A 27,769-nucleotide genomic window follows, 5' to 3' on the forward strand; every position below is an offset into this window, starting at 1 on the left:
AACCATAATGTGTGATAAAGAGGGACCCGGTGCGTTTGACTGGGTTACCGATCTTACCAGCTACCAACATGCACCATGTATGTTTACACTGTGGTGGTTGGGACTCCTCGGCAATGCGATATATGATATTATAAAAGATTTAATGGATGATGGAGAAGCTCAGGATGACGGAGGAGATGCAGGAGACGATGGAGGAGATGCTGGCGAAGGAGGCGACGGGGCATAGTTAGATTAAAGTGTTCCACATTATGGTGATAGAAAAAATTTAATAAATTGTAAAATCTATTTCGTTTTTCATTCTCTTAATTTTATTGTTGCATAAAAGAAACGTTGGTAAGTAATAATCTAGAACTATTGTACGGTAAATATTTATTTAAAAATATATAATTTATATTTTTTCTACTTGTAAAATATTGTACATGTTTATAACACACTATTAAAATAAAAAGGTTATAACTATTCCTGTATCATTTCGTATCAAATTTAGTATGATTCTAATATATCTGTTAGATATTGTTTTTTAAATTCCGTAACCATAGTAACTGGCTAATGAAAATAAAAAAATAAATATCATGGGGGATTACTACATTAAAGAAAAAAAATCTGATTTAAAGTCAAAAACACAAAAATTGAATTATATTTATATTTTAAAAGTATATTTAGATTTCATCTGATATACGTTTTATTTTCGGAAGTTGTATGAAATTTTAAAACAAAATTAAATAATTCGTTTTTGTACATTCAGCAGAAAAAAATACCCCATTTTTTAAAGAGTAATATAAAATTAATTACTAGTATAAATATTAATAAAAATGATTTGTTTAAAAAACACTTAACTGGTTGGTTACCGTTACCAGGGTAGTTAACAACCACGAACCTTGGTTCCGCAAGACTTATTGCCACTTAAGTGACGCTGACCCATATTTTGTTTTTAGCAGTTCTCGCATCTGTTCAATAATTTATTAAGCAGATGTCTTTACTATAGGGGTCTGCTATAAGGGAGTCAAACTGCGGAAAGTCGTGAAATAATCAATATTCAGAACTGTGAGCTACGTCGAAACAACAGTGGAACACAACCTGCCATGTAATAACCACTGTTGGTTGACTCATAGTATTTTTTATAATTAGTGTTTGTTAAATATGTAGTGAATTGTTTCTGCCATTTAAATTGTGATAATATGAATCGTTATACTATTCTGCACCAACTTGGTGATGGAACTTATGGATCTGTGGTCCTTGGCCAAAGGAAAGACACGGGGGAAAAAGTTGCGATCAAGAGGATGAAAAGGAAATATTATTCTTGGGATGAGGCGATGAATTTAAGAGAAGTAAAGGTAATTAGTCATTGATTTAGATTGACAACTATGTCATGTAAATTGGATTAATAGTTCAGTATTCTATTAATGTTTCCAGGTCAAATCAGATTCTTGTCAACTATAAATTACACTACAATATTAGTAAAGATTTTATTTTAAAAGATCATATTCTAATGTTAAGAAGCCCTTTACATTTTATTTTTTGCCATGACCATGAGTATATGGTAGATTTAGTAGATAATAGCCTTATTGTACGACTCATGATAGATAAAAAAGATGTGATTATAGATATTAACTATTTGATTATGGTTCAAAAACTTTTACAAGGGCGGAAACTACATTGTTTAACAATTCTTTCAAAGCTATATGTTGCAATAATTATCAACGGTTCAAATTGTTATAACTGCCACTTTTGTCAATTTTCTTGGCATATCAATGCATCACTTCTATGAAGTTATTCAATTCTTCTTAGGGTATATTGGCCCATGTTAGCGAAATTAAAGTTTGAATCTCTGGAAGAGTATTAGGGAGGGGTTGATGGTTCGAAATACGCCGTTTTAGCATATACTATGAATGAACGATAAAATTTAGGTTTTAATATCAAAAATACCACTTTTGTAAAATTGAGCCCACCCCTAACTTTTCTGATCCCAGATTTCATCATTCTAATTCCTCTATCCTCTCAACTGAAGTTAATTTACGATTAGGCATAATTATCCGAATATACTTCGACAAACATCCGAAGAAACACTTATAATGCTTATATAATCAAGAGAAACTAAAGTGGCCTCATTATAATTAATAAAAGTTTAATATCTCTAACTACTAAACATACAGTTTATTTACACTATCATTGGTATTGTGGACGGAAATTTCAAATCATTAAATATCAAAATATAAAGAGAAATGTAAAGAGAACATGATTTTAGTGACAGTAATGGAAACCGCTTTTATTCAGTATTTTCTAACGATTATATTGGATTTGTAATTAGAGGTTAATTATTAATGAGAATTCGATAAGTGTCGTTCGTGGGCTAGAATACCGAAAACATTTATTATTTAATTAATTGTATGATATTCTAAATTCTTCAATAGTGTCACCGATCATAATTTGTTTATTAGGTCAAGATTTCAAGAAGGGAAAACCTAAAGTCATTTTAAATATGATTAATGAATTTAATATTATATGATATTAGAACAAAATAAATAAAACAAACAAATTTTAATGAAATAGTAGAATTTTTTATTTTTCGATAATTCATTCAAAGTTGCGCAAAAATGTTTTATTTTACATTGGAATATAAATAATCTCATTCCTGTTTCCATAATTCACTTTTATTTAATAAGTATAATTCAGCTCAACGGACTTTGTTTCAGTCTTTAAAAAAATTACATCATGCAAACGTCGTCAAACTGAAAGAAGTGATTCGTGAAAATGACATATTGTATTTCGTATTCGAATACCTCCAAGAAAATCTCTATCAACTCATTAAAGACCGAAGGGTACCTTTTCCTGAAGCTACTGTACGAAACATGTTGTATCAGGTAACTTAGTCACCTAAGTTCCCAAGTGAGATCGCAGATTCATAAGAAATTTTCCAGATATTGCAGGGTTTATCATTTATACATCGCCACGGATTTTTTCATCGTGACCTAAAACCTGAGAACATACTGTGTTCAGGTCCCGATTTGGTTAAAATTGCTGATTTTGGTTTGGTCCGAGAGATTAGGTCCAGACCACCTTACACAGATTACGTATCGACTAGATGGTACAGGGCACCAGAGGTGCTCCTGCACTCGACCACTTACAGCAGTCCGGTAGACCTGTGGGCCGTTGGTTGTATAGCAGCTGAAATATACACTTATCGGCCTCTGTTTCCCGGGACCACCGAGACCGACCAGTTGTATAAAATTTGTGCCGTTCTGGGAACCCCCGATAAGGTGAGCACAGAAGTTCATATGTGAATCAAGACTAAAGAAAATTTTCGTTTTTGTTTGGATCTATTTTCAGAGACAATGGCCCGAATGTTATCAACTTGCTGGCGCAGTAGGATTTAAATTTCCATATTTCGTTAAAACGCCAATCAGTGACGTCGTACCTCAAGCCGGACCTTCTGCAGTTGATCTGCTGTTGAACCTGTTAAACTGGAATCCAACAAAACGACCCACTGCACAAGCAGCTTTGAAACACCCATTTTTCCAAGTAACTGGAAATTAACCTGCACACATTCATATTACATCGTTCAAACTTTTTTAGGTCGGCCAAGAATTTTCGTCGCAAATTCAAATAAACAGCGCAGTGAAACAACCCAAAATAAATTTTAGTCAACATCAGCAAACCGAGTCGAAGGATTCTTTGCCTCCGACAGAGGTTCAATCCAACAATCAATCTTTCCACAAGAATACGATGCCACAGAACATTCAACCTTCAGTACAGATTAACATTCAGTCGCTTATTAAACAAATGCCAGATGTTGACAACAATCCACAACAGCCAATGGCTCCGATTGTTTACAGTTTCGGCCAATCTGATTATGCAAGTAAATATTTAATATCGAACAATCCGACTCAGAGTAGAGCATTACCTCCAAAGAAATTGTCGTGGACTAATTTTGACTACGAAAATGAGGACTTTGCCGATATATTAGGGTAGGTTTTATTTCATGAAGTACGAGTAATATATTTTTTTAAATTTGAACTAATATTTTTTGTATTTCCACCAAGAAGTAGAATCAAGATTCCTGCTCCAGAGAAACCGAAAGAGCCAAAAATTAGTCATTACAATCTGCAGGATCTTTTGGAACCATTGGCCAAAGCAAGTGCTGGTACTGCCAGAAGTCAGTATTTAAGTGTTTCAAGGTACATAGCAGGTCAACCATCAGGAGTGCGACGAGGAGTTAATCCATTAAATTATATACCATCTTATCCAGACAGCAGAAGAGACAGTGGTGTTTTAAGAGAAAAATCAGGTAAGTTCATTGTTAAGTATGATTTGGACTAAAAACATTATAATAATTAAAGATATATCAAGAAGAGATAAAAGAAAAACAATTTAAACAAACTAAATTAAATGTTTACAATAATTTCCATTGAAAATTTTCATTATAGGGAAAATGGAACTACCTAGTATATGGAATGATCAAATCAAGGACATGTCAACTTCAACACAAAGGATAATTAGAGGTTTAAATACTTCCAATACGACTGGTATTGATTGCACGGCCAAGTAAACTTAAAACTTATGAACAATGTGAAAAAAATTAATTAATTTATTTTTAGATATTTTAAATAAGAATTCATCATAGTATATATATTGAAAATAATCTGTGATAGTTACATAATTTATTCAAGACACATTCCATGTTATCTATAGATAGATGTAAAATTATAACACGATATATTTCTTGTTGTTAAATCTATAACTAATAAAATACCTTTTCGTATTTATCCACTTTTGCATTATTTATCTATATTAATATATGTTTATCTATATTAATGTTAATAATTAATAGAACATATTGGAATTAGACAGTATATTTAACATTTTTACTAACTAGTGTAATTTAAAGCCACATTTTCGTTCCTTTAAGTAAATATACATATAGTGGGTTATATTTTCATTTTTTCCAATAATTAATATGAATACAACAATAATGTTAAATTATTTTATTAAAAAAAAATAACTACAATCAAATTCAATTACATTTTTAACATTTATAGAAACTATAAAAGTAATAAAAATCAAAGCTTTTCTTATTTTCAAAACATTTATAATTAAAAATTATTAATATGATTATTCAACTTACTTCTAACATAAAAATATAAAAGGTCAAATATTTTTGTTGTTTTTAGACAACTTCTACTTGAGCTGAACCAGTAATGTCAAGCAACTCTTTAGAAGAAAATGTTGCGACAATTTTTTGGTCACCTTCAAGTCTTGGAGTAATATTAACACCAACGTTTACCGTAGCTCCCGGTGCAACATCAGGATAATGTATCAGCTGGTTCCTTACAAGAGACGGTCCAGATACATTGAATTTGCATTTGGTCAATGTCTTCTTTAACGGATTCACGAAGGAAAGGTTTATCAAAGTGTTTCGTTTGTTCGGTATTTCAGCAGGAACGTCAATTTTGATTGAAGGTTTGATGACTTGGAAATCATCTTCGTCTGCCCAAGTTTGTCTTGTTTCTGTTACTGTTGCGATGGCGTAAAGTTTCATGTTACAGTATTCCACCAGTTTTTCCAGGTATTCATCTGCCTTGACGGTCATCCTTAATTTTTCAGTGGAATGGGGTTTCATTACGAATTCACCATGAATTTTCTTAATAAGGTTGGCTTTGACTCCTGTATAATAGACACTTCCAGCAGATAAGGACACCTTAATGTGTCTGAAAATATGAAACAAATTAGGGTTGCAATGTACAAATTTAAATAGGCACCAACCTCTCTTTATCGCTCTTGTTTTTGATGTTGACAACTAAGCAGAAATTCTCCCCAATATTGATTTTCTCCAGTTCAACTAGATCAAAGCTCACATCTTCTAATCCCGGATCTGGCAATTCGTATAATCTTTTGGCTGTCTCTGTGCCTCGAACTGCATTCAAAAGCGACAATCTTTCATCTTCGGTTCCTTCCTTCATCTTATATTCGCATGTGATATCTTGACGATCCTTGTCGGTATTTGGATCGAAGAAGAAAGGCTTCTTGGTCAAGACGTATCGGCCAATACTATAAATATGAGTATTTTGTTTCATTTAAGTACTTTAAACGTGTAATTTGTTAAATAAACTTACTGGTATTTGTTACAGTATATTTTCGCATATCCCAACTCACAAGTTTTGTCTTCCTTCCATCTCATAAGATCGGCATTGACTGATGCAACCATAAATGGTACATCATAATTTAATCCTACTTGTCCTTTTTTAATGGCTTCCAGAGATGCTGGTCCGCATTGGTAGAAACCGGAAGACATTTCTTGTGGGGTAGCGTCGATAGCTTGCCATCCTCCGTAACCTTTGTTATAAAATTACAAATTTAATTACGTTTCTTCCTTATTTGTTTTTAGGTAATCACCTGGTGGAAGATCAGGTCTTGCCATATACACATCATTCCATACGTGATAATTCCAAATTGAATCTTCGTTGAATTCTTTTAATTCTTCATTGTTGGCGTCAAAGTATTTGTCAACCGTTAGAGTGGCATTGGTATCGTGGGCAGATACCAGATTTGAAACCACTCTAGATGGGATTCCGATAGCTCTACAAACTAATATCAAATCAATTAGTACAATTATAAATTATGTTACTGAGTAACTTACTTGTTGTGACAACCCCAGAGAACACCCAGCATTGACCATAACTTACGGGTGCTTCCGTATCGAGATACTCCTGTAGAATTGGCACAGACCCAGTCCAAGCAGATGGTGCAGTCCCATCATCGTACTCCCCATCCCAGCGACCCACCAAAATCCCATCATCATCGTTGCTGTTTACCATTTTTGAAATCATTCTCGTCAGTTTTATCGGATCGCCGCGACTAAAAAATTTCCTTTATTTTGCTGAGTCGATTCGTCGATGATATTCTTTACCTTTCATGGGGCAATCCTGATTTTTCAAACATCACCATCACCGCCGGAAGCACACACGCATCGAATTGTCCAAAGACCCATTCACGTCCTTTACTGGTGCCTAGGGGTCCAACCCATATTTTGCCTACGTCTGTCAGGACGTATTCTTCTAAAAGTCTCTCCTCGGGCATGTAGGTTAAATCATCTATAAATTAAATGACTCAGTTTATTTGTAACTTTACTAACAGTTAACTTACGGCACTTCCATGGATTGAATAGAAAATACAGGTCGTTTTCATAAGTGAACGAAGATGGTTCTTTATTTGGAACACTTGTTTCGACTTGCAGACCCCACAGACCAACCGGAATTGTTGGAGGGGAATATACCTGAAATTGTTATTAATTCAAGACATTTACTTGTAAAGTTTAAAAGTAGGGAACATTCAAATGTGTTTCTAAACTTAACAAAATTCATTATATTACCTCGACAGTTATGGTTTCACCATCATCAACCAAAAGGGCGAACGACCAGTTTTTGTTATCTTCAGACACCCTAGTTTTGCCGGGATCTAGTTTTAATACTTTTTTTGTACCCTTGATAGGATTAGGATTTGGACCTGAAGTAATTAATAATATTTATTTTTAAACACAAACATTGTTATGAATTTTTACCATAGTTGAAAATAAGTTTTACCAAGTCGAGATCCTTGCGAAAAGGCCTGTTCATAAATCGAATGGCTAAAGTGAATCTTTCACCCCTTCTTAAAATTGGAATGGGATTTTCGTCGTGAATCACTTCATATTTTTCCGTTTTATGCCGTTTGGAATTCTCCAATGGATATAAATAAACCGACTCCACTTCCAAATTCTCGCCCATTTTTCTACTTAAAAATAAATAGCATGAAAATTACTGATATACATTTTATAATTATAGTTAAATATTATGAAAATAAATTTTATTATCATATTAACTATAATATATTAATAAAATATATTATATGAATAAAAAATTGTCACATTTTTATTTGATAAGATTCTTGAAATGAATGATTCTTTATGCACATTATAACTGATAATTTTTGAGTATGTTGAAACCGCAAATGTGGCAAACCGGAATTTAAAAATATAATAATTGACACTATATAATCAGTATAGTATAAACTATATAATATTCTTACAAAATAATTATTTTACATTTAGAAATATTTTACATTTTGATATCTATATTTTAGAATTTTTTTAAATTGACATATATATATATATGTATAGATTCTGTGGGATCTCCCCTTTTCGCCTTATTTTCCAGGCCACTTAAAACCATTAAGATTTTTATATTCTTTACACAATTTAGAAAAAAATAATTTATAAATAGTTCAGTTTATTAAAACGATATTAATAGGAAGAAAATTTTTCATTTTGTTTTATACCATATGGAAAGTGATCAAATTAGTTTTTGTATGTGGATTTTTTCTAGATATTTTGAATGCAAATTATGGTTTTCATTTGAGTATCCTATATTTCAAAATGCATGTAGTGTTACCAATTCAATTAAAAAAAAAAGGATTTTGTTTTATACACAAATTATTATTATTATTTAAATAAGTTGTGTATAAATATTTTAATTTTTAAAATTTATTAATTATTTTTATATCCAGCAAATTAATTCTTATAAGTGTGTATTATTTATATGAAAAGAAAAATTAAAATTTATTTTTAAAAATTTTACAAAAAAATTGTAAATTATATTACAAAATATATAGGTAATATTTTAAAACATAAGTTCTTGTTGTCTTTACAAAACAAAATTAAATCATAATAATATTAATTAATTGAAATATGAAATTTTTGAAACCTTTTAATTCATAATGTAAAAATAATAATAACATACTTACATCAGTAGGTTACACTTAAATGGTCACTGTTCACCTCTATGATCTCTTGACTACTAAACAAAAATATTTTGACGACCCTATTTTATGAAAAACCTTATCGCTGTTTTTTACGATATCGTTAAAATACGAGAGTAATTGTTTCCCGTTTAATGTTTTAATCAAAGAAAAACCGCAAACAGTAATTACTCTGTATCGCTTCAGGAAGCTCTGATAAAAAATACTTAAAGAGGTCAAAAAAAATAATTTTTATAAATATGCGTCACAAAATTGCAAAAAAAATTTTTTCTCTTAAGTTGACGATTGCGTAATTTATGGAATATATTTTATAATAAATTAACCAAATTAGATTTGCCATTACTATAATATTTATTTTAAATGTATGTTGCTGAAAAGCTAAGATTATTTATAAATACTTAGTGAAAAGGCTGAAAGTTACAAAATGTTATAAAAACTGTTGAATAATTATTTCATATTGATGTAACAAGAAGCGACTGTCCAAACTATTTTTAATATCTAAAACATGTGTAAAAATTTATATTTTAAATAACCGAAAATCACCAAACATACCTTCAGAGGCAGCGGCATATTCACATCAAATATTCCAAAAAATGAGATACTCACATCTTTTTGTGTTAAATGGAGAAACAGGAGATGCATGTTTTTATTAGTATGGTTCCAGTTGAGCCACGCACATTTGCCGACAGTTTCGTAAATATCCTCAAACTAACAATCAAATAAATCATTTCTTAAACTATTTTAAAACAAAATGTACCTTGTTAGTTATCATTTGTCCATAAAAACAAAACATGACGTATGGACAAAATGATAATATGCCAACGAAAATAGAAGATGTAAAATTATTTGTCTAAAATAAAAATAGTTACTGTCACTGATACCATATCCATATAATAACTTACAACAATAATTTCTAAAAGATATGTAACATGCAACGTAATACCAACTATAGCCAATATTAATACGACCCACCTTGATGCATCCACTATATGCCGCATTGCACTAAAAACAGCTAAGAAGCATTTAAGTTTCCACTTGAGAATAATATAATTATCTATACAACTTTTGATTTGAAGGTGATCATCGGAATTTTCAGCATATGGTATATCTTTAATACTTTCATTCAATTGGTCAAGTTTTACAAGTACATTTGTTAAAGCAAAAATATATATGTTCATTACTAAAGTGCAGTATGGAAATAATATCGGGAGTATAATTAGGTATATAATAATATATGTAGGGAGTTTATATACGAAAGTGACGTTAATTAGAGAATGAAGATAATTAACGAGGAACAAAGATGTTAATGCCACAAATGTAAACAAATTTATAAAGCAAAATGATATTGTTAACATTTTTATATGCTCAGTATTTTGCTTGACTTGACTAAAACCAAGAAAAAATTTTGCATATTTATCATATACAAAGATAAATTTCTTTCTGGGTATATATATAGTAAGAGCCGAAGCTAAAACCTATAATTTTTAAATTGTAATAGAAAAATTGATAAAATTCATAAAGTACTTACATATAATAGTAGTGCAGCAAACTGAGCGGAAATAATAGCTATTTGAGGATTGTCGAAATTTTGTATATAGTTTTGAAAATATGTTACAACTAAAGTAAAGTGAATTGTCGCCATTGCTTTTTTCAGAAATTCCATTTATTAAAAGATACAGATTCTCATAACATGATTCGTTCAAATCTAAACAAAATAAAAGAATATTTTGTACGAACAGTATTTAATTAGACATTTTAAATCTGTTATATACTTTCATTATTTCCAAAAATATTATTAAATATATTTCTAAATATTTTTAAATAGTTAATGTGAATTTGGAACATGTTACATTCGGTATTAACTTCAAAGAAGTCGAAGTACATCTAGTTTAGTTCTTAGTGGAATAAATAGTTTTATTTTCAATATACCGAAATAATTTATTTTATTTATATTCAATTAATTATTATTAAGATTTTTTTTATACACTATATAACTAATGACGAAAATAATTAATTAATTAATGTCTAATAAAATATAAATATTTCTAGTATGTAACAATAAAAAATAATTTAATATTGATTAGGAGAAGAAATGGTTTTATTTGGCAGTCCTTAAATTTAATTTATTGGAAAGGTTTAAGTGGCAGGAACTGGAATAAAATGACAAATGTACTTTATACATATTTGTATATTGTATAACATTAAGTTTAGATACACTTTCAGTAACTTAACCAGATGATTCAGTGAAATTATTTACAATTGTTGACAATGTGGAGGATAATGTAGTTATGGCAGATGATGAAATGGTTGTAAAAGGAGTTGTTGCGTTTACAGTTTCCTCGTACTGATTGAAGTTGACACATGGCGAAGCTTTACTTTCTGTTGTTTTGAGGAGATTTTGTAGGAAGTATGCCACAAAAGATCCAGCTGCTAGTCCAAACATGTAGAGTAATGTCATCATATTACCTAAAGAAAATAATAAAATTTGAAGTTGTGATTTTGTAACGTGCAAATAATAATACCTGTTAATTCTCTAAATCTATCCTCGACTTTGGTTGGCGCTTGAATCATAGGAACGCTACCCAAAACTCCGTTGCTGAGACCCAGGATAATGGAAAGAATGAACGCAGTAATTTCGGCCTCGAATATTGGATTTTCTTTTGGGAAGACGCACATAATCATCAATGGAATCATCAGCAGTCTTCCTATAGACCAGCCGTACAGACGGTTCACGGTCCAAAATCGATTGGATTTTGCCAATATTTTTCCGATTAAATCTGCCCCATTAAACAACTCCATCATATAGATCGGCATCCACGAGCCTAAATGGCAACTGGTTACTTCGGACACGATGCCAGGATAAATGGAAAGGGTGGTGAAGTATACCAGACAAATTGAAATCATGTAAGGATAAATGATTTTGGTAACGTCCCATCGTGCTTGTAAACCTCCTAAAACACAATTTAAACAAACATGTTAGTTATTTGAGCTGTGCACTTACTTTTAATGGATGCAATCCCTAAACTGGTACTGCTAATGCTTGGTCGTCCTCTGATTACTACATCAACTTTGTACGTTGGCATAGAGACAGACGGCTCATACACTGGATTTGCAAAACTTAAACTCTCTGTTGGAGGTGGACTGGTTTGAATTTTTAAAATACCATATTGGGAGTCGTTCGTTTCAATCTAGAGAATCAAAACAAAAACATCACGGATTTATTGTGCAACATCTGATCTTACCAAACCGACGTCTTCGATAGGTTCCAATGTTATACGTGTCCTGTCTCTCTCACACAAACGTATGTAAAATTGTACGAACGCAGACTTTCTGGAAAGATGATACATTGCGCAGCATGTTGCTACAGCTGATGCTGACACGGAAAAGAAATACACTGTGCTTCCGCGAAGTTCGTTTATTGTAAATCTTGTCAGTCCACGTATTGTAGATGTGAACAAGCCAGATGCACCTTAAAATATCAATTTAGGACCATTATATTTGAAAAGAGATTCAAGTGTTAAAAAAAATGTTACAATACCAAAATGAGCAGAATAGTTTTAATAAATAAAGTTTATTCCTGTCAATAGGACTCTTCTTTTTTTTTTAGTGAAGCTTATCTATATCACCATCTTGTCTTTGGAAGAATGATTGTGTGACACCTGTTGGAAAACAATATTATTTACACGGAAGAGGAAGATCTATATCTTCTTTTAGAGCATCTGAAGAAGTTCTAACACAGGAAAAGCATAATTTTCCACGAGCATCATGCCAACGGTACTGGTGTGGTACTATTGTAAATAGCCTTGAGAAGAAGTCGTGTCGACTTATAAATGGAAGAAGGGCAGCATCTGACAAGGGAAGACATCCTTTATAAGTTTGTTTTTGTTAGAAGCTTTTTTTGTTTGTAATAAATATATGTTTCAAAAAAGAATAATCTTCCATGACTTCGATACTATTGTTATTAAGACTGTTCTGCACATTTCATCCAAATTAAAAGCCGTTTAAATTCCTTATTTCTTTAACGTGCTTTTTTTTAAAAAAATTTAACAAGAAAATTTGTATGATTGAATTGTTTTAACTTACTTTCACCAACCATTACTGCTTGAGTATATTTTGGCGGTAACATACTAGCAAATCCATAGTAACTAGATTGCTGCACTGCAAATTATAAATGAATATTTTAGTAAGAATTAAATAAATATATAGAGTTAAATTATACGTACCGGTACAACCTATAGATACTACAGCTACAGCTAATAAGTTTACATTGTAAGAAGTGGTCGTTCCAAAGGCTTCCCACCAAATTTCGCATATTACAACGAAACTAATAGTCAAAAAGGACATTAGGTAACCTACAAAGAAAATATAAATAATTAGAAATTCGTTAATTTAAATTTAAAAGAGGAAGAGAATTGTTCTAATTGACACACATAAACTCACCAAAATTGATTCTTGAATTTAAGGATATTGTCTCCAATAATAGATTATTTCCTAATACTGTCAAGAATGCCACACAGATATACACCAAGGACAAATCAAATACAAAGGGGGTGCCTGGATATCGAATCTTAAAGTAATCCATTGCCATTATAAAACTGTAAAAAGATAAGGGTACTCATATAATTAACATTAAAATATTTTAAAATTTATAATTTTTGATTTGTATACAACTTTATTTTATTTATTAAGAATTATTGGATGTTTACTTGTGTATAATTTTTGGTACTTTTTTCCCAGGACATGAACTGATTTGTCAGCATATCCTTTTTTATCCCTTTGGTATCGAAGACACAAAAATCAAATCATCATGATCGTTCAACTTTGAATCTAATTACAATTTATATTGAATATATTATAAGCAGGTATTCATAGTTTCTTTAAATTTATTGAAAACTTTAATTACAAAAACTATTGACAATTTATTTGTAAAAATATATATTTTTTTCAAAATAAGAGTAACTGACTGGTGGTCAACAGATCATTATTAGCAACGAAATAAAGTGACCTTTCATTTAAAAATATAATAAAACCAGTGAAACGAGATACTTCATTTAAACAAATTAATTTTAAAACACATTTATATTGGCACGTTACCTGTTGTAGGGCAAAAGGAAGGCAAGTCCTCCCATAACTAACGAAAGATAAACAATATTATAGGGATCGGTGGGAAACGATGCCCTGTTGTCATAGTCCTGCGACCTGCGAGGCTTCGTGAGCTTCGCGTAACCTTGTGACCGACATTCACAATACTGTGGTTCGCTGGTTACCTCCTCCATGTCGTGCGGTTTCAGTTATTCCTCTGCCACATCATTATAATAATGTTACTGAAAATGTCTAGTGCAGTTTCAATTTTGTCTCTTCAATATATTGTCACTGGTTGGCTTATATTGTTTAAAGTAGACTGCGCATGGTGGAGCTTTATTGATTGCCCCCAAGCGCCTGCTTGCGTAGGTATTAACAAACTTTAAGTTGAGGTGGTCGAAAAACAGCATTGTCCGCTGGAACTGTTTGCCATTTTAAAAATTTCATATTTTATACATATAAAACAATATTTTTGTTTGACTTTTTACTTTGAGAATTATTAATTATTGAGATAATAGTTTAAACATTAAATTATAGATACTATGAGTTTCTTGAATTGGTGGTAAAAATTTGGAAGCAAATTGAATACGTTCAGAAATGAAGAAGAATGAATAAAGTAACAACTGACAACATATTAAATGAAATGATGATTGCCACTAATCAATTAATTATTCTGTTGTAGAATACTACAAATATTCCAAATTATTCATAAAAGATGTTATCTTTATTGTTTATGCGGAATTATAATAATATTAAAAATTTACAAAGACTCTTCTCTAACAATTTATCTACAAGAAAGTAAAATACATTTAGTTCAATACAATTTTATTAAATATTTTTTTAAATTTCGTAAAATCTAACATATTACTATTATCAGTACAGGTAGAAAAGAAGTCCAACATTTTTTCTTTGGGCACTGTAAAACTCACAGATCTACATGCATGTAAAATATCCTCAGGAGTAATGTAACATTTACCTATAACAGCAAAACAGTTGTAAAACTTAATTTTTTGAAAAGTAATATATATATATATATATATATATATATATATATATATATAATTAATATAAATTAAAATTATTGTCATTATGGAAAAAAGCTTTTATGCTTACCATGATGGTCTAGTGCATGAAATATTTCTAACGCATATACTTCAATATCCAAAGAATACGCAATTTTTTCCTTAAAAAAATTTTCCAATGCGTTTTTCCCAATTATCTCTGACTGCTTAAAAAGTCTAGCTATTTCTTCATTTGACGGCAAAGTACCCAAAACACTTAAGTACACTAAGTTAAAGTCTCTTTTATTAATATTATTCTGTGTTTGGATTTTCTTCAGGCATTTCTTTAAACCACTTTCCGTTAACATGACAAATGTCAGTAAGTTAATGTCAAATATAATTGTTAAAATTATAAGGCATTTCACAATTTGGTTATATTGTATGTATAAATTTTTTGTATTATGCTTCAATTAATGTTCCCCATAATAACGGAAGAGTTGATGAACTCACTATTCTTTTATATTTTGCTTTGGGAGTGGTTCGGAATTCAAACAATATGTATATTATGTAAAATTTATTTTAATTTTAAAGTTTTTTACATTGTCATAAATCAACAGTAACGATGAAGCAAAAGTTAAGCAACAAACTCTGCCCCATCATTAGTGCATACAGTTCAAAATGTAACGTTGAAAGTCTTTGGTTTTTATTATCCAAATATAATATTGAATTATTTCTAAATAACTTAATTTAAGTTAAAAAAATAAATTACTTATTCTCACTAACAACAATTATTTATATTTACACATAAAAAGGAATGATGATCAATTAAGGACAATTCACTGGTTTCATGCTTTCAGCATGGTGTTCGAGAGGACATCGGCGATTTTCTCCACAACACCACTAAGTAGGATGCTGCGATGGTTTCCGTTCAATGTTTCTATGGCCACCTTTTGTTTGCAGACCTGTAACAATATAACAATTAAGTCCTGTTCAATAATCTATTCGAAAAATGGAAGAACAACAATTATTGTGCGATAACTTACATTAGAAAGTCCATAATCTTCTCCCAATTGTACATAGTTATCACTAGCTTTGATCAATGTAACAGGACCATTGAACATGCCGGTTGGTTTGTATTTATCGGCTGCTACCAGTTTGTAGTAGAAACTAGAGGCGGCTGCAGACAGTTGTTCAGCAGGGTATGGAGTAGCTCCAGAAAGGATTTGGGTAGCGGCCTTCAACCTTTCATCCCAAGTCTTAAGTGCCATTAGTTCAGCTGCGGTCTGTAAAATAAATAATAACATAAATAAAACATATTTGGAAAAAAAAAATTGCATTTACCTTCTGTTGGTCGATTTCCTTGAATTGAAGGATGAAGTACACCAACGCTTCACTTTGTTCAGCATCGCTGTTGCCTTGAATCTTTTGCCTAGCCTTTCCAGTATGGGTAGCCACGTAGGCTGGAGATCCGTCAATCAGTAATAATTTCACTTGTTCCTTGTTAGCTTCCAAATATACACCCATTTCAAATGCCACACAGGCACCAAATGAGTAACCGATTAAATTGTAGGGTCCCTTAGGTTGAACGGTTTTAATTTGACTAATGTAGTATTGTGCCAATTCAGCAATTGAATTGAGAGGAGCATTTTTAACGCATTGTAAGCCGTACACAGGCGCATCAATGTTCTTCGCCAGTTGTTTAAGTGCATTTACAACACCTTCAATAGGATGCAAAATAAATACAGGGTTCTTCTTGCTGTCACTTTGCTTGCTCTCCATTTTAACCAAAACGTTGCTGGGCATAAGTTCAGCAGATTGGTCAAATTGTACTTGATTGTCTTTAGCTGGGGCTGCTTCAGCAGGTGCAGCTCCACCGCTGTTCAGTTCAATCAATTTACCGAAGGTAAGTCCTCTAATCTCCTGTGCACTAAGTACCAAGTCGTAGTTACGTTCCAAAGTCTGTTTAATTTCAGCTCCCATAAGAGAATCCATACCCAAATCAGCCAATGTGGCGTTTCCGGAAACGGTAGACGAATCCTTAATACCAAGAATGTTTGCAACAGCATCGGTAAGACTGACTTGGTTTCCACCGCTACCTCCTTTCCTCTTTTCAGCAAGTACCATACTGGCAACAACGGCATTTGGTTGTTGCAGGAAAACATCGATTGTTGACAAGCAAGAAGCCATTCTTTGAGGCAAAGTTCCTCCTACTTCAGTGTCATTGCCACCCATGGTTTCCAAGATAAGACCGACATCTCCAATAGCTCCCCATTGAATAGCAACACCAGGCAGACCAGCATCTTGACGAGCTTCGGCAATTCTTTCCATGGCAGAGTTAGCCAAACCATAATTGGCTTGACCAGCATTACCACGACCGCACGATACAGATGAGAAATTGACGAAGTAATCCAAGTGTGGGGCTAGAGCTCTGGATGCAGCATCTAATTGTTTGCTTCCATCGACCTTTGGTTTGCAGACGGTTTTGAAGTCAGCTTCGGATTGATTTTCCATCATCGCGTCACGTAGAACGACAGCCAAGTTGAAGATACCTCCAACTGGACCCAACTGACTAGCTTCTTCCAACAGCCTCTTAGCACCTTTGTCAGTGGTGGAATCAGCGGTGGATACCAAAACCTTGACACCACTTTCCCTCCATCTTCTAATGCAAAGTGATTGGTAACCAGTTTTAATGCCGCTTCTTGAAGTAAGTACAATTTTGGTTGCCCCTCTAAGGATCAACCAATTGGCCAGTTCCAAACCGAATCCTCCCAAACCTCCTACAAGGATGTAAGTTTTCTCTGGATCCATATATGTTTTCGGAATAGCAGACACTGACTTAAACTTAGTTGGTTGAGATTTGCGACTTTCTTCGTCTCTAATTTTCAAGAGAACTTTACCAATGTGTTTGCCTGACGCCATGTATCTGAATGCTTGTTCAACTTGGTTTTCATTGTATACAGTTTTCGGGAGTGGGCGAACTGCTCCGCTGGCAATACCTTCGGTAACCAATTTCATAACTTCCCTCTTTTCGGGACAGTCCGAGTCAAACAAGGCATCTAATAAAATTCCATGGAATGTAGTGTTCTTCAAGAAGACACTCATTCCAAGAGCGGAATTGTTTGAAAGATCGACCTTTCCGATTTCCAAGAAACGTCCACCAATGGCCAGACAACGGACTGAAGCCTGCAATTGGTGAGCGGCCAGAGAGTTGAGTACTAAATCAACACCACGACCGTTGGTCTGAGATAAAACCAATTGTTCGAAGCTTGTATCACGAGAGTTGCCAATATTGTCATCAGTAAGTTGTGGGAAAGTCTTCTTGAGGAAATCTCTCTTTGCTTGACTTCCTACAGTGGTGAAAACTTTGCAGCCCATGTGCAAAGCAATGGCAATAGATGCTTGACCTACACCACCAGTACCAGCATGGATCAAAACGGATTCACCAGGCTTCATTCTTCCTCTTACAATCAAAGCGTAGTAACTCTATAAAAGAAAGTAAAATATTTATAAACTTTTCAAAAGTAGATTTTTATATTAACTTACGGTTCCGTATACGACAGGAATTGTTGCAGCCTCCTCCAAGCTCCATTTTTCAGGAACTTCCCAGAGGAAACCAGGGTCAGCCAAGACTGTAGTAGCTAAACTTCTGGCTGCGACCATACCCATTACACGCCTACCCTTAGTGTCCCTACCAGAAAATTCGAGCCCAAGAATACAATCTTGTCCAGCAAGATCTCCAGGCAATGCATCTGGTGGGAGTTTTCCTGTAGCCAACATAATATCACGGAAGTTGAGTGGTGCGTAGTATACGTGGCAAAGTTCGGTATTTTCCGCTCCCCTGATATAAATAAATTTTAATTAGTCCTGCTTTATGAAAATTTTAAAAAAAACTTACTTGAAGTATCTCAAAGGTCCTTCAATCCAACGAAGACTAGCCAAGTCACCTCTGGTAAGGGTGTTAATGTATGCATGTTCCACTTGCAATTTACTACTGTCCGATGCATAGTCCAAAAGAGTATGACGGTAGGTACCCCATACCTTGTTCTTCAAAACATTGTGGACCAAATCTTTCCTCAATACATCTGCATAGGCACTGATGGAGAAAGCAGGGGCGCTGCTGTCTTGGATGAAAACTGATCTGAGGTTGCCACCACCTGGTTCTTGTTTCAAGCAGTTAACCATTCCTACCAAACCAGTAAGTTGTTCTCCATGTACGTATAAGTAAATCTTGGTTCCATCGGTTTCACTTTTCTTGAGAGCGTCTTTCAACGGTTCAACCCAAGAGAAGGTATTTTCAGAAACTTGAATGACAATAGCATCAGAAGGCACTTCAATTGGTTTTCTTGCCAAGACAAACGATTTAGTGGCTGTGACTTGGGTACTGATGGTAACCAAACCATTTTGTTTCAAAAGGCTTTCATCAACTGCTCCTTTCGGTTCTTCCAAAAGAATAAATCCTCCGGCTTTCAAAGCAGCTACAGCGTTCTGCAGAACATTTTGTTTCTTGTAAGTTATCACATCTGATAATATCACTAAATGAGCGTTTTGATCGACGGCATTGCTTGTAACATCTCTAATAACATTTTTAACGCCGTATGGTTCTAATGTAGCAGTATCAACTGGTGATGGGGTAACAGCAATGGCTTCAACAGACAACATTGGTTCTTTTTCCAAAATGTCAGTGACTGTAGTCACTAAAGCCGCCTCAATAGGTTTGTCACTAACTGCTTCAACAACTTTCAGTTTCAATGCTCCAGAACTATTTTCCAAGACGAGCTGTGAAAGCACGGTCAAAGCCAGAATTTTGCCTTTATCGCTGTCGTCATTGAGGGCTTGAGTATTGTTGAAGGGTGTAAATTTGTATGTTTCCAATTTGGGATCTGATTGAGTTTGTTGACGACGAGGTGCCAAGCTAGCTTTCATGCCCCTGAGTTCAATACCAGCTGATTTAATAACTCCAATGTCACGGTACATGTAGACTGGTACACCTTCTCCTTCGCCATTCTTCTTAATAAATTCCAAATGTTCTTTTGGATTAATGACTGCCCTTTGTAGTCTAGTTGGGAGGTAGAGTTCACGTGTATTTTGTCCAAGAATGGAGAATTGGAGCATTGTGTCAATGAAACTGATCCAGTTGTTGTCCCATTGAAGTTTACCAGCCAATCCCCTGTTGTCTGCTTCAATGATTCCTCGGAAGATTTGTTCATAATCGTATCCACGAAGACGCAGTTCTTTGTAAATGTCAGCCTTGTTTAAGGGCAACACATCAGGTTCATTCTTGGGAACAGGTTTAGGGAGATTCAATACTTCTTTGGAAACATCTTCTGGCACTGATATTTTACCAGATACTGCTACTGATCCACCTTCGCAGAGTTCGAATTCGCCAGTGCCTTCAAAGATGTTGATTAAGAATTTCACTGATCCTTCCTTCGGCATAATAGTAGCACGATGGAATTGCACATTTTCCAAAATAACTGGCAACTGTTCAAAATCTTCATTGCGCAATTTGGCAAAAGTTTTCCAGACCAAGGTCTAAAGTATAATAAGATAAATTAGTCACAATTTTCCAACAATGTTTTGAAAGTATTGCTTACCAAATATCCTGTAGCTGGGAACAAGACACGTCCATCAATTGCGTGTCCTGCCAAATATGAGTCAGATTCTTTGCTGAGGTCCACATCAATAACCAATTCTCCAGATCGGGAACCTTTTCCTGCAAAGTTCGCAACAGACCATTCAGTGGAGTGATCCCATTCAATCATGGATGCCAACATAGGTGTTCCTTTTCCTACAGGGAAATTGACGGGATGGTACAAGTTGCTAAATTGGGGTTGACCACCAGCATTGTACAATCTGTAAAAATATTTATTTAGCAAATATTTTTAACTATTGTAATTTGTAAACTTACTTTCCAAGTGCAGACAACAAAAATTGAACGTTGTCTTCGTATCCTCTCTTTACCAAGCTGATATTTGTGGCTTTTGGTCCCAAAGCCCTCTTCAAAATAGCTTGAAGAAGTCCAGTAGGTGCGATTTCAATAGCAATAGCATTCTCAGGTACGTGTTGAAGGGCTTCGTGGAACAAAACGGGGGATAACAAGTTGTTTACGTGATAAGCTGCGGAGCTTTGTTGTGCAAGTGGTGTTCCCCAAGCGGATTCGGGAATAGACGATGAGATCCACCTAGGAGAACGAGGTTTAGGGTTGGGGATGATTTGATCCAATGCTTTTCTAAGTTTTGGTCCAGCATCAGCGATGTATTTGCTGTGGAAGGCAGTTCCAGAGCTCTTGACTGCTTTAGCGAAGATATTTTCTGCCGTGAGTTCTGCTACAAACTTTTCAATGGCAGCTGGTGGTCCAGAAATGGTCACACTGTCCTCGCTGTTATGGCAAGCGGGGAAGATTTCAGGTGGGCAACGCTTTTTAGCTTCTTCCCAAGATAAACCAATGGCAGCCATAGCACCTGGTGCAAGGTTACTTTCCAAAATAGCCCTACCTCTAGAATAAGCGGCCAGAACGGCTTGTTCGGCAGTCAAGGTACCATCAGCGTAGGCACATCCAATTTCTCCGACGGAGTGACCTACAATACCATTAGGTTCAATACCTACAGACTTCAAAACGTCTGTAAGGGCGACTTGTACTGCGGCAATAGAGATGAATGAGTTAAGGACATTTTCAAATGTAGCTTCTGTTCCATTTACAATAATTTCCTCTAAATTAATGCCATGTGGTTTAAGGGCTTCAGAGCTTTTCCTGATAGAGTTTCTGAATTGCTCGACTTTCATGAGGTCCTTGGCCATTCCAGGCCATTGAGATCCCATTCCAGAGAATACATACCAGATTGGTCTTTCGGCGGCAGTTTCACTTACTTCTCTTACTGGTTGGTCCTTTAAGACAACATGTCCACGGTAAAAGTGTCCGTTGATGTTTTTGCTGTGAACAGCATCTACCAAAGCCAAAAATTCTTCATCATTTTTGTTCTCCTCAACTTTGTTCAAGAAATTGTTTACGGCCTCAGTTGTACGACCAGATACACCGACAATTCTGGGCAATGTTTCTGCGGTCCAGGATGTCTTGGGTTTGGGGTTTGATTTTAATATAATGTGAGCATTGGCACCTCCGAATCCGAAGGAGTTAACACCCACAATTCCTCCGTTCCATTCTTCATTCTTTGCTACCACCTTAAGACGTCCGTCGTTGAGAGCAGGAATATCCTTGTTGGGAGATTTGAAGTGCAAATTTCCGGGAATCTTGCCGGCTTCCATGGCGATTACAATTTTAGCGAGAGAGCACAAGCCTGAAGCGGGTTCTGAATGGCCCATGTTACTTTTAACGGAACCAATCAGCAATGGGTCCTTGCGGTTCTTGCAGAAGAAGTCGGCGATGGAGTTTACTTCTTGAGGATCGCCTACTTTGGTACCAGTACCGTGAGCTTCAACGTAAGCCACATCTTTAGGGTCAACACCGCTTTCGGCATAGACTTCCCTGATCAGTTTATTTTGCATACCACCAGCGGGGAAAGTGATACCCTGTTCCTTGTTTCCGTCAGTGTTGGTTTTTGCTCCCAAAACAGTGGCATAAACACGTCTTGCTGCAGAGGCTTTTTGCAAATATACAACAACGGCAGCTTCAGATCTGACGTAACCGTTTCCGGATGCATCGAAGGCCTTGCACATACCTTGAGGACTTAACATACTCAAGCGATGGAACTGAAGGGAGGATGTGGGTTTCAACAAGAGATTTACACCTCCTACAATTGCGGCGTCACATTGTCCGGTTTTTATTGCGGTAACTGCCTGTTGGAATGCGAACAAACTGCTAGAGCAAGCTGTATCGATGGCATAACTGGGTCCGTTAAAGTCAAATGTGTATGAAATTCTGTTGGGGAACATGGCCCTGCAACATCCAGTCAGACCGTATCCATTTACTTGTTCGGGGTCTTGGGTCCAAAACTCCGAAGATTCACTGTCAGATACTCCAATGAAAACACCAGTCCTTGATCCCTTAATTTCGTTCGGATTGACACCTGCGTCTACGATAGCCTCGTGAGTCAATTCAAGTAACATTCTCAGTTGCGGGTCCATAACGTGCGCCTGTTTGGCGTGAACGCCGAAGAAGGTGGCGTCGAAATGGGCGATGTCCTTGATCTTTCCGGTACGAGTCGGCAAACCGTAGAGTCCGGATGGCCATCTCCTTTCATCGTCCGTGACCAAATCGACACCATCGAAAAGTTGTTGCTTGAACTCTTCGATGTTGTTACTTTCGGGCAGACGACCGGAAATACCGGTGATCACCACATCGTCGGTGAATTGGTTGATGTGACCACCTTGAGTGTCAGGTACCCTAGCAGGCATTTTGTTGTTGTGTTAGATGGATCTGAAATCAATTTCGGTCTAATTATTTGAGGAAGGTGGTATTTAACGTCGGATATTCGGGATCACGCATCAAGAGCATGTGAACGTGAGTTAAAAAAGTTATTACCATGAATAAAATTTAACAATACTATAATGGAACAACAATGGACATCGCCGGAGGCTAAGTGCGAATTATTTTTAATGTAATTAGATTATTTTTAAGCCCATATACTCAACACACTTTGACACTTGTTTAAGTGTATTTGAAATTCCATATAATTAGAAGCAAACTTATTTATAATTACGGCAAATTATAAATAAATGTTAAGAACAATTACCTACTTGTAACGTAAATATGAAATTTGATAAAGATTATTTCGTGAGCAATGACATTAGCGGTCACTATATCATGCAACTTTCAGAGGTCATTTTATGTTATATAATGTCGATAGGGTTACTCTGTTTACCATTGCCGGTTTGTTAGGTCACAAACAGATAATAAATATTACATATGGATAGCAAATATTATCATCAAATAAAATTAAATTAAATAGTTAATTATTTGTTTAACAAATATGGGTCTCTACAGTTTACTACTTAGGTCCACTTATACGCCTACAATAATTAAGTTTTTTAATATTTTTCCACTTTACGCAATGAAATGTCATGAAGTAAGTATATGATTAGATATGAAGCAGACATCAAATTAAATTGATTAAAAAATGGAATAAATTTTCCAATGATAATTCTAATCCTTAAGATTAAAAAAATACGATCGCACTTAAAAATTTTTCTCTTTCTAATTATAGATACATTTTGAATTGGATCTAATTTTCCTGATACTATACGATAATAGAAAATTTTCAGCTTAAAATTGTATTCTTGATTATTTTACATTTTACATTTTACATATCATTATAATTAAATTTTTCGTTGGAGATTTATATTTTTAATGCATTTAGTTTGGTAAATTTTTGAAAGGGCCTAATAAAAATTACATATACTGATTTTTGAATAAAATGAGCAAATAGTTTACTGAATTAATGTTTAGAAATTTTATAAATTGTTAGTAAATTGTTTAACAATGATGTAAACTATTATTTGCTTTTAAAACCACATAAATAATTTGTAAATTCATTAAATGTTATAAGAAAACTGGGAAACTTTTTATCAATAACAAATAATATATTTGTAAAATTTATAGTTTTTTTTTAATAATTTAATTTTCACACAGATAATTTATGAATTTTTTAAGTCATGAGAAAACTAGGAAGTAAAATTATTGAAATTGAAAATTTTCCTAAAATTATTTAATGGTTGTTGATTTTCTTTTTTCTAAAATTAAATAATTGTTAAGTTCTTAAATTGTAAAAATTTTCACAGAGATAATTTATGATTTTATTTTTAATTGTCAAAATCTTCTTAAAATCATCTTAATATATTTTATTTAATTAATATATTATATTCTTTCTACGCTGTAAAAATTTTTCTCACAGATAATTTGTGCATTCTTCAAAAATGATTAGAAAATTACAAAGTACAATTATTGAGAGTACAAAATTTTCTTAAAATCATTTTAATATTATATTGTATTTCATTATTTTTATTTTATTTAATTTCTTAAAAATTATAATAAAATTAGGAAGGAAATTATTGAAATTCAAATTTTTCTTAGAATAATATAATCAGTCAGATAATTTGTTAATTCTTTGAAAATTATAAAAAACTAGGAAGTAGAACACAAAATTCTCTTAAAATCATTTGATATTAAATTTTATTTCTTTATTTTTATTATTATTTATTCTTTTTCTACTAAAATCCAATCATTGTTAATTAAACTGTAAAAATAAAAATAATTACTTTTTATTGTTGACTAAAATTAATCTTGTATATTATTTTTAAATTTAAATATTACATATTAACATTTTTCTTTAAAAATATTCGTTTTTATGGTACTTAAAAATTAAAACTCGAATACAGAAGCAAACAATTAATTATATTGAACTATATCTAATTAAATAAAAATTTTAATCAATTCAAAAAAGTTGATCAATATATACAACTATGTATATTTAAAATGATTTTACTAACTTTCCACTAAATCTGTAATTCATGTTAACCTTCGTTTTTTTTTTTTGCAATATTGGGAACCTTCCATAAATAAATTTTAATTTTAAATACGTAAAACGTTAGGTGGATATACCACAAAAGTTGTCACACTGGAAAATCATGCGATGAAAATTTGCGAATCCAAACATTACAAAATTACACACACCAGTTTTCCGAGAATTATAAATAAACAAATATCCACCGAATAGATAGTGTTTCACATTAAAAACGGTACAATAAACAAAGATGATTAAGATAACTGGAATTGAACTATTTCGCACCGGAGAAACAGTTTTCACTCTAAAAATTTTAACAACGTGAATATGTTTTTGTTATTGTTACGTAAACAACAATCGAAAAATCAATAGGATGCCGATCAATATGACGTGTTACCCATAGAAGCAATGAATGTCAAGTACATGAGTCACGTGATCAAAACAAACAGTCGGTCACCTGATACAGCGGCCAATCGGAACCGTTGGAAATCATCAAGACACAATTTGAAATGAGTTATTAAAAATAATTGATTAAAAAGAAAGCAGCACGTTACATCTTATGAATTGTAATTAACAAAGTGATTTGTCACTTAACACTATTATTTATCACTAATTGTTTTTTTTTTATTTTGAATTAATGTGAATTAATAAATTGAATGAATTTTTTGTTGATATATTTATGAAAGAAAATAATGAAACTTGGATTTCCGGGAAAAGTGCGCAAAGAAAAATCGATTCACTTACAATTTCGATGGTAAAAATATTCCTAATGTAATATGCGGTGTACCACACAAAAAATAATAAGTAATGTTAACACAACACCAAATTGTTAACAACAAATAAATAACTCCAAAACGGCTGTTAACCGCGGACTGGCAAGCATGGATTTGCGCTTGCCATTTATCTGTTGCGGGATGTGGCCCTATGTCAGACCACGGGACCTGGCCAATGAAACACCGGCGTGCTAAACTCGTGTCCGCTGTGTGCGGCACAAATCGTCGCGGCTGGTCGATAGATGCGGAGTCTCCTCGGGACTTCTTCAGGCGTCGCCGTCGTCTTCAGCGGAACGGATCGAACGGAACGCCGTGACCTTGGGCCGCGTGCAATTGTCCAACGCGACCTACCTTGACGTGCCGCCGGTGCTTTTCCCCCCTAAATACGATGCGAGCCACGCACAAAAAATTCCCCAATTTATATTATTCACAAATGCAAATTGGGTGTCCTGAATAAAAAATAAGAACAAACCACTTTTTTATTAGAGAAATAAAAAAATGTGGTGTTTCAGGAAATAGATTCCAATATTTGTATTCAAATAACTAAATTAATAAAATTGACACGAATAGTCTTGTTTTGTTTTTATTTATTGCGTAAATTATTGTTATACAGTTATAATTATAGCCACTGCAAAACATGATAATTGTAAGTACTTATTATTCAAAAAAATAGTTTGTGTGAGGAAAAATCCTGGCTCACTTGCCACTTCACTTGGATTTTAAGTAACCAATTTGATCATATTATCCAAATAGTAATCTAAATTATCACTATTAAAATCACATTGTCTAGAATAAATGTAAATTTAACTAATATATGAATTTACTAATAATTATAAAATAACAAAGAAAATTTAGTCGATGGAACTGAACAAACCATTGATTCATTATTCGTTTATTTTTTTATTTGACAAAAATATCTGATAATTTAAAGGTTTTTTGTTTTTGGATCATACCCAGATTTTCTATAAGTTTTTAATGCGTTTAATATTATTACAACCTACAAGCGTAGACATTTTAAAATTTGTTTAATGGTCAGCCTTTTTAATGACAACAATTAGTTTAAAATTATTTATAATTTTTTACCAAAGAATAAATAAAATATTTTCGAAAGTAAATTTTAGTAAAAGGGAATGAAATACAGAGTGTTTTTTTAAATTATTTTTTGATTATATTTAAGATTGCGATTGAATGTTTTAAAATTTCAAAATTATAACTTTATAAAAAGAATCTTAATCACTAAAAAGTATTTTTAGAAAAAAAAAAAACTACCACCATTGACTTTTAGTAAATATTTATTAAACATATTAATTATACGTTATATTTTCATATACATACAAGAAACATTTAACATTTAAAAATCACAACTCAAAAATTTACAAATGTAAGAGAAAAATTATTATTTATCGAAAAATTTAATTTCGAAAAAGTGTAACATTTTTATATGATAAACATTTACTTGAATTAGAATACACTACGTGAAACTTATTTAAATATTATATATTCAATATTTCACCCCTTACTGAAATGTCAATTATGGCAATGTAAAAAAATCACTAAAATAAAATCCATTATGATGTTTCGACTGTAGATTATTCAAATCATTCACTGTACTTATTGGCAATGTTGTCTTCAGTATTTAATGAAAGAAAAGTTGAAAATTAACTTG

General features: G+C 33.2%; 4 protein-coding genes across 5 annotated transcripts; 1 reads left to right on the plus strand and 3 right to left on the minus strand.

The window, feature by feature from the left end:
- Positions 1-933: 933 nt before the first annotated feature.
- LOC109596758 (serine/threonine-protein kinase dyf-5) lies at positions 934-4,763 on the plus strand. 2 transcript variants are annotated; one of them, XM_020012336.2, is made up of 9 exons: positions 934-1,084; positions 1,147-1,334; positions 2,694-2,861; positions 2,919-3,257; positions 3,328-3,519; positions 3,574-3,965; positions 4,041-4,285; positions 4,425-4,542; positions 4,596-4,763. In XM_020012336.2, exons 2-9 carry the CDS (start codon positions 1,179-1,181, stop codon positions 4,606-4,608), a joined length of 1,623 nt encoding a protein of 540 aa, XP_019867895.1. In that variant the 5' UTR covers positions 934-1,084; positions 1,147-1,178; the 3' UTR covers positions 4,609-4,763. The 2 variants fall into 2 exon arrangements, with proteins under 2 accessions (XP_019867895.1, XP_049818488.1); XM_049962531.1 differs by having other exon boundaries at positions 4,044-4,285.
- A 226-nt stretch (positions 4,764-4,989) lies between these two features.
- LOC109596754 (hemocyte protein-glutamine gamma-glutamyltransferase-like) lies at positions 4,990-8,792 on the minus strand. Its single transcript, XM_020012333.2, has 10 exons — positions 8,776-8,792; positions 7,556-7,764; positions 7,367-7,500; positions 7,141-7,270; positions 6,905-7,088; positions 6,635-6,852; positions 6,391-6,582; positions 6,111-6,330; positions 5,761-6,045; positions 4,990-5,705 (listed from the first exon to the last, which is right to left on the minus strand). The coding sequence occupies exons 2-10, from the start codon at positions 7,758-7,760 to the stop codon at positions 5,165-5,167; spliced, it is 2,109 nt and encodes a 702-aa protein (XP_019867892.2). The 5' UTR covers positions 7,761-7,764; positions 8,776-8,792; the 3' UTR covers positions 4,990-5,164.
- Positions 8,793-10,961: 2,169 nt separating this feature from the next.
- Positions 10,962-14,154, minus strand: LOC109596755 (equilibrative nucleoside transporter 4). The gene is made up of 8 exons (XM_020012334.2): positions 13,885-14,154; positions 13,231-13,385; positions 13,014-13,142; positions 12,874-12,948; positions 12,033-12,259; positions 11,792-11,978; positions 11,313-11,741; positions 10,962-11,256 (listed from the first exon to the last, which is right to left on the minus strand). The coding sequence occupies exons 1-8, from the start codon at positions 14,064-14,066 to the stop codon at positions 11,018-11,020; spliced, it is 1,623 nt and encodes a 540-aa protein (XP_019867893.1). The 5' UTR covers positions 14,067-14,154; the 3' UTR covers positions 10,962-11,017.
- Positions 14,155-15,432: 1,278 nt separating this feature from the next.
- LOC109596773 (fatty acid synthase) lies at positions 15,433-26,199 on the minus strand. Its single transcript, XM_020012353.2, has 8 exons — positions 26,075-26,199; positions 20,782-23,247; positions 20,468-20,726; positions 18,769-20,405; positions 18,417-18,711; positions 16,215-18,356; positions 15,917-16,156; positions 15,433-15,835 (listed from the first exon to the last, which is right to left on the minus strand). Exons 2-8 carry the CDS (start codon positions 23,223-23,225, stop codon positions 15,719-15,721), a joined length of 7,134 nt encoding a protein of 2,377 aa, XP_019867912.2. The 5' UTR covers positions 23,226-23,247; positions 26,075-26,199; the 3' UTR covers positions 15,433-15,718.
- Positions 26,200-27,769: the final 1,570 nt, after the last annotated feature.

This window comes from Aethina tumida, chromosome 2 (genome assembly GCF_024364675.1).
Source record: "Aethina tumida isolate Nest 87 chromosome 2, icAetTumi1.1, whole genome shotgun sequence".
In the NCBI taxonomy this organism is placed as follows: domain Eukaryota; kingdom Metazoa; phylum Arthropoda; class Insecta; order Coleoptera; family Nitidulidae; genus Aethina; species Aethina tumida.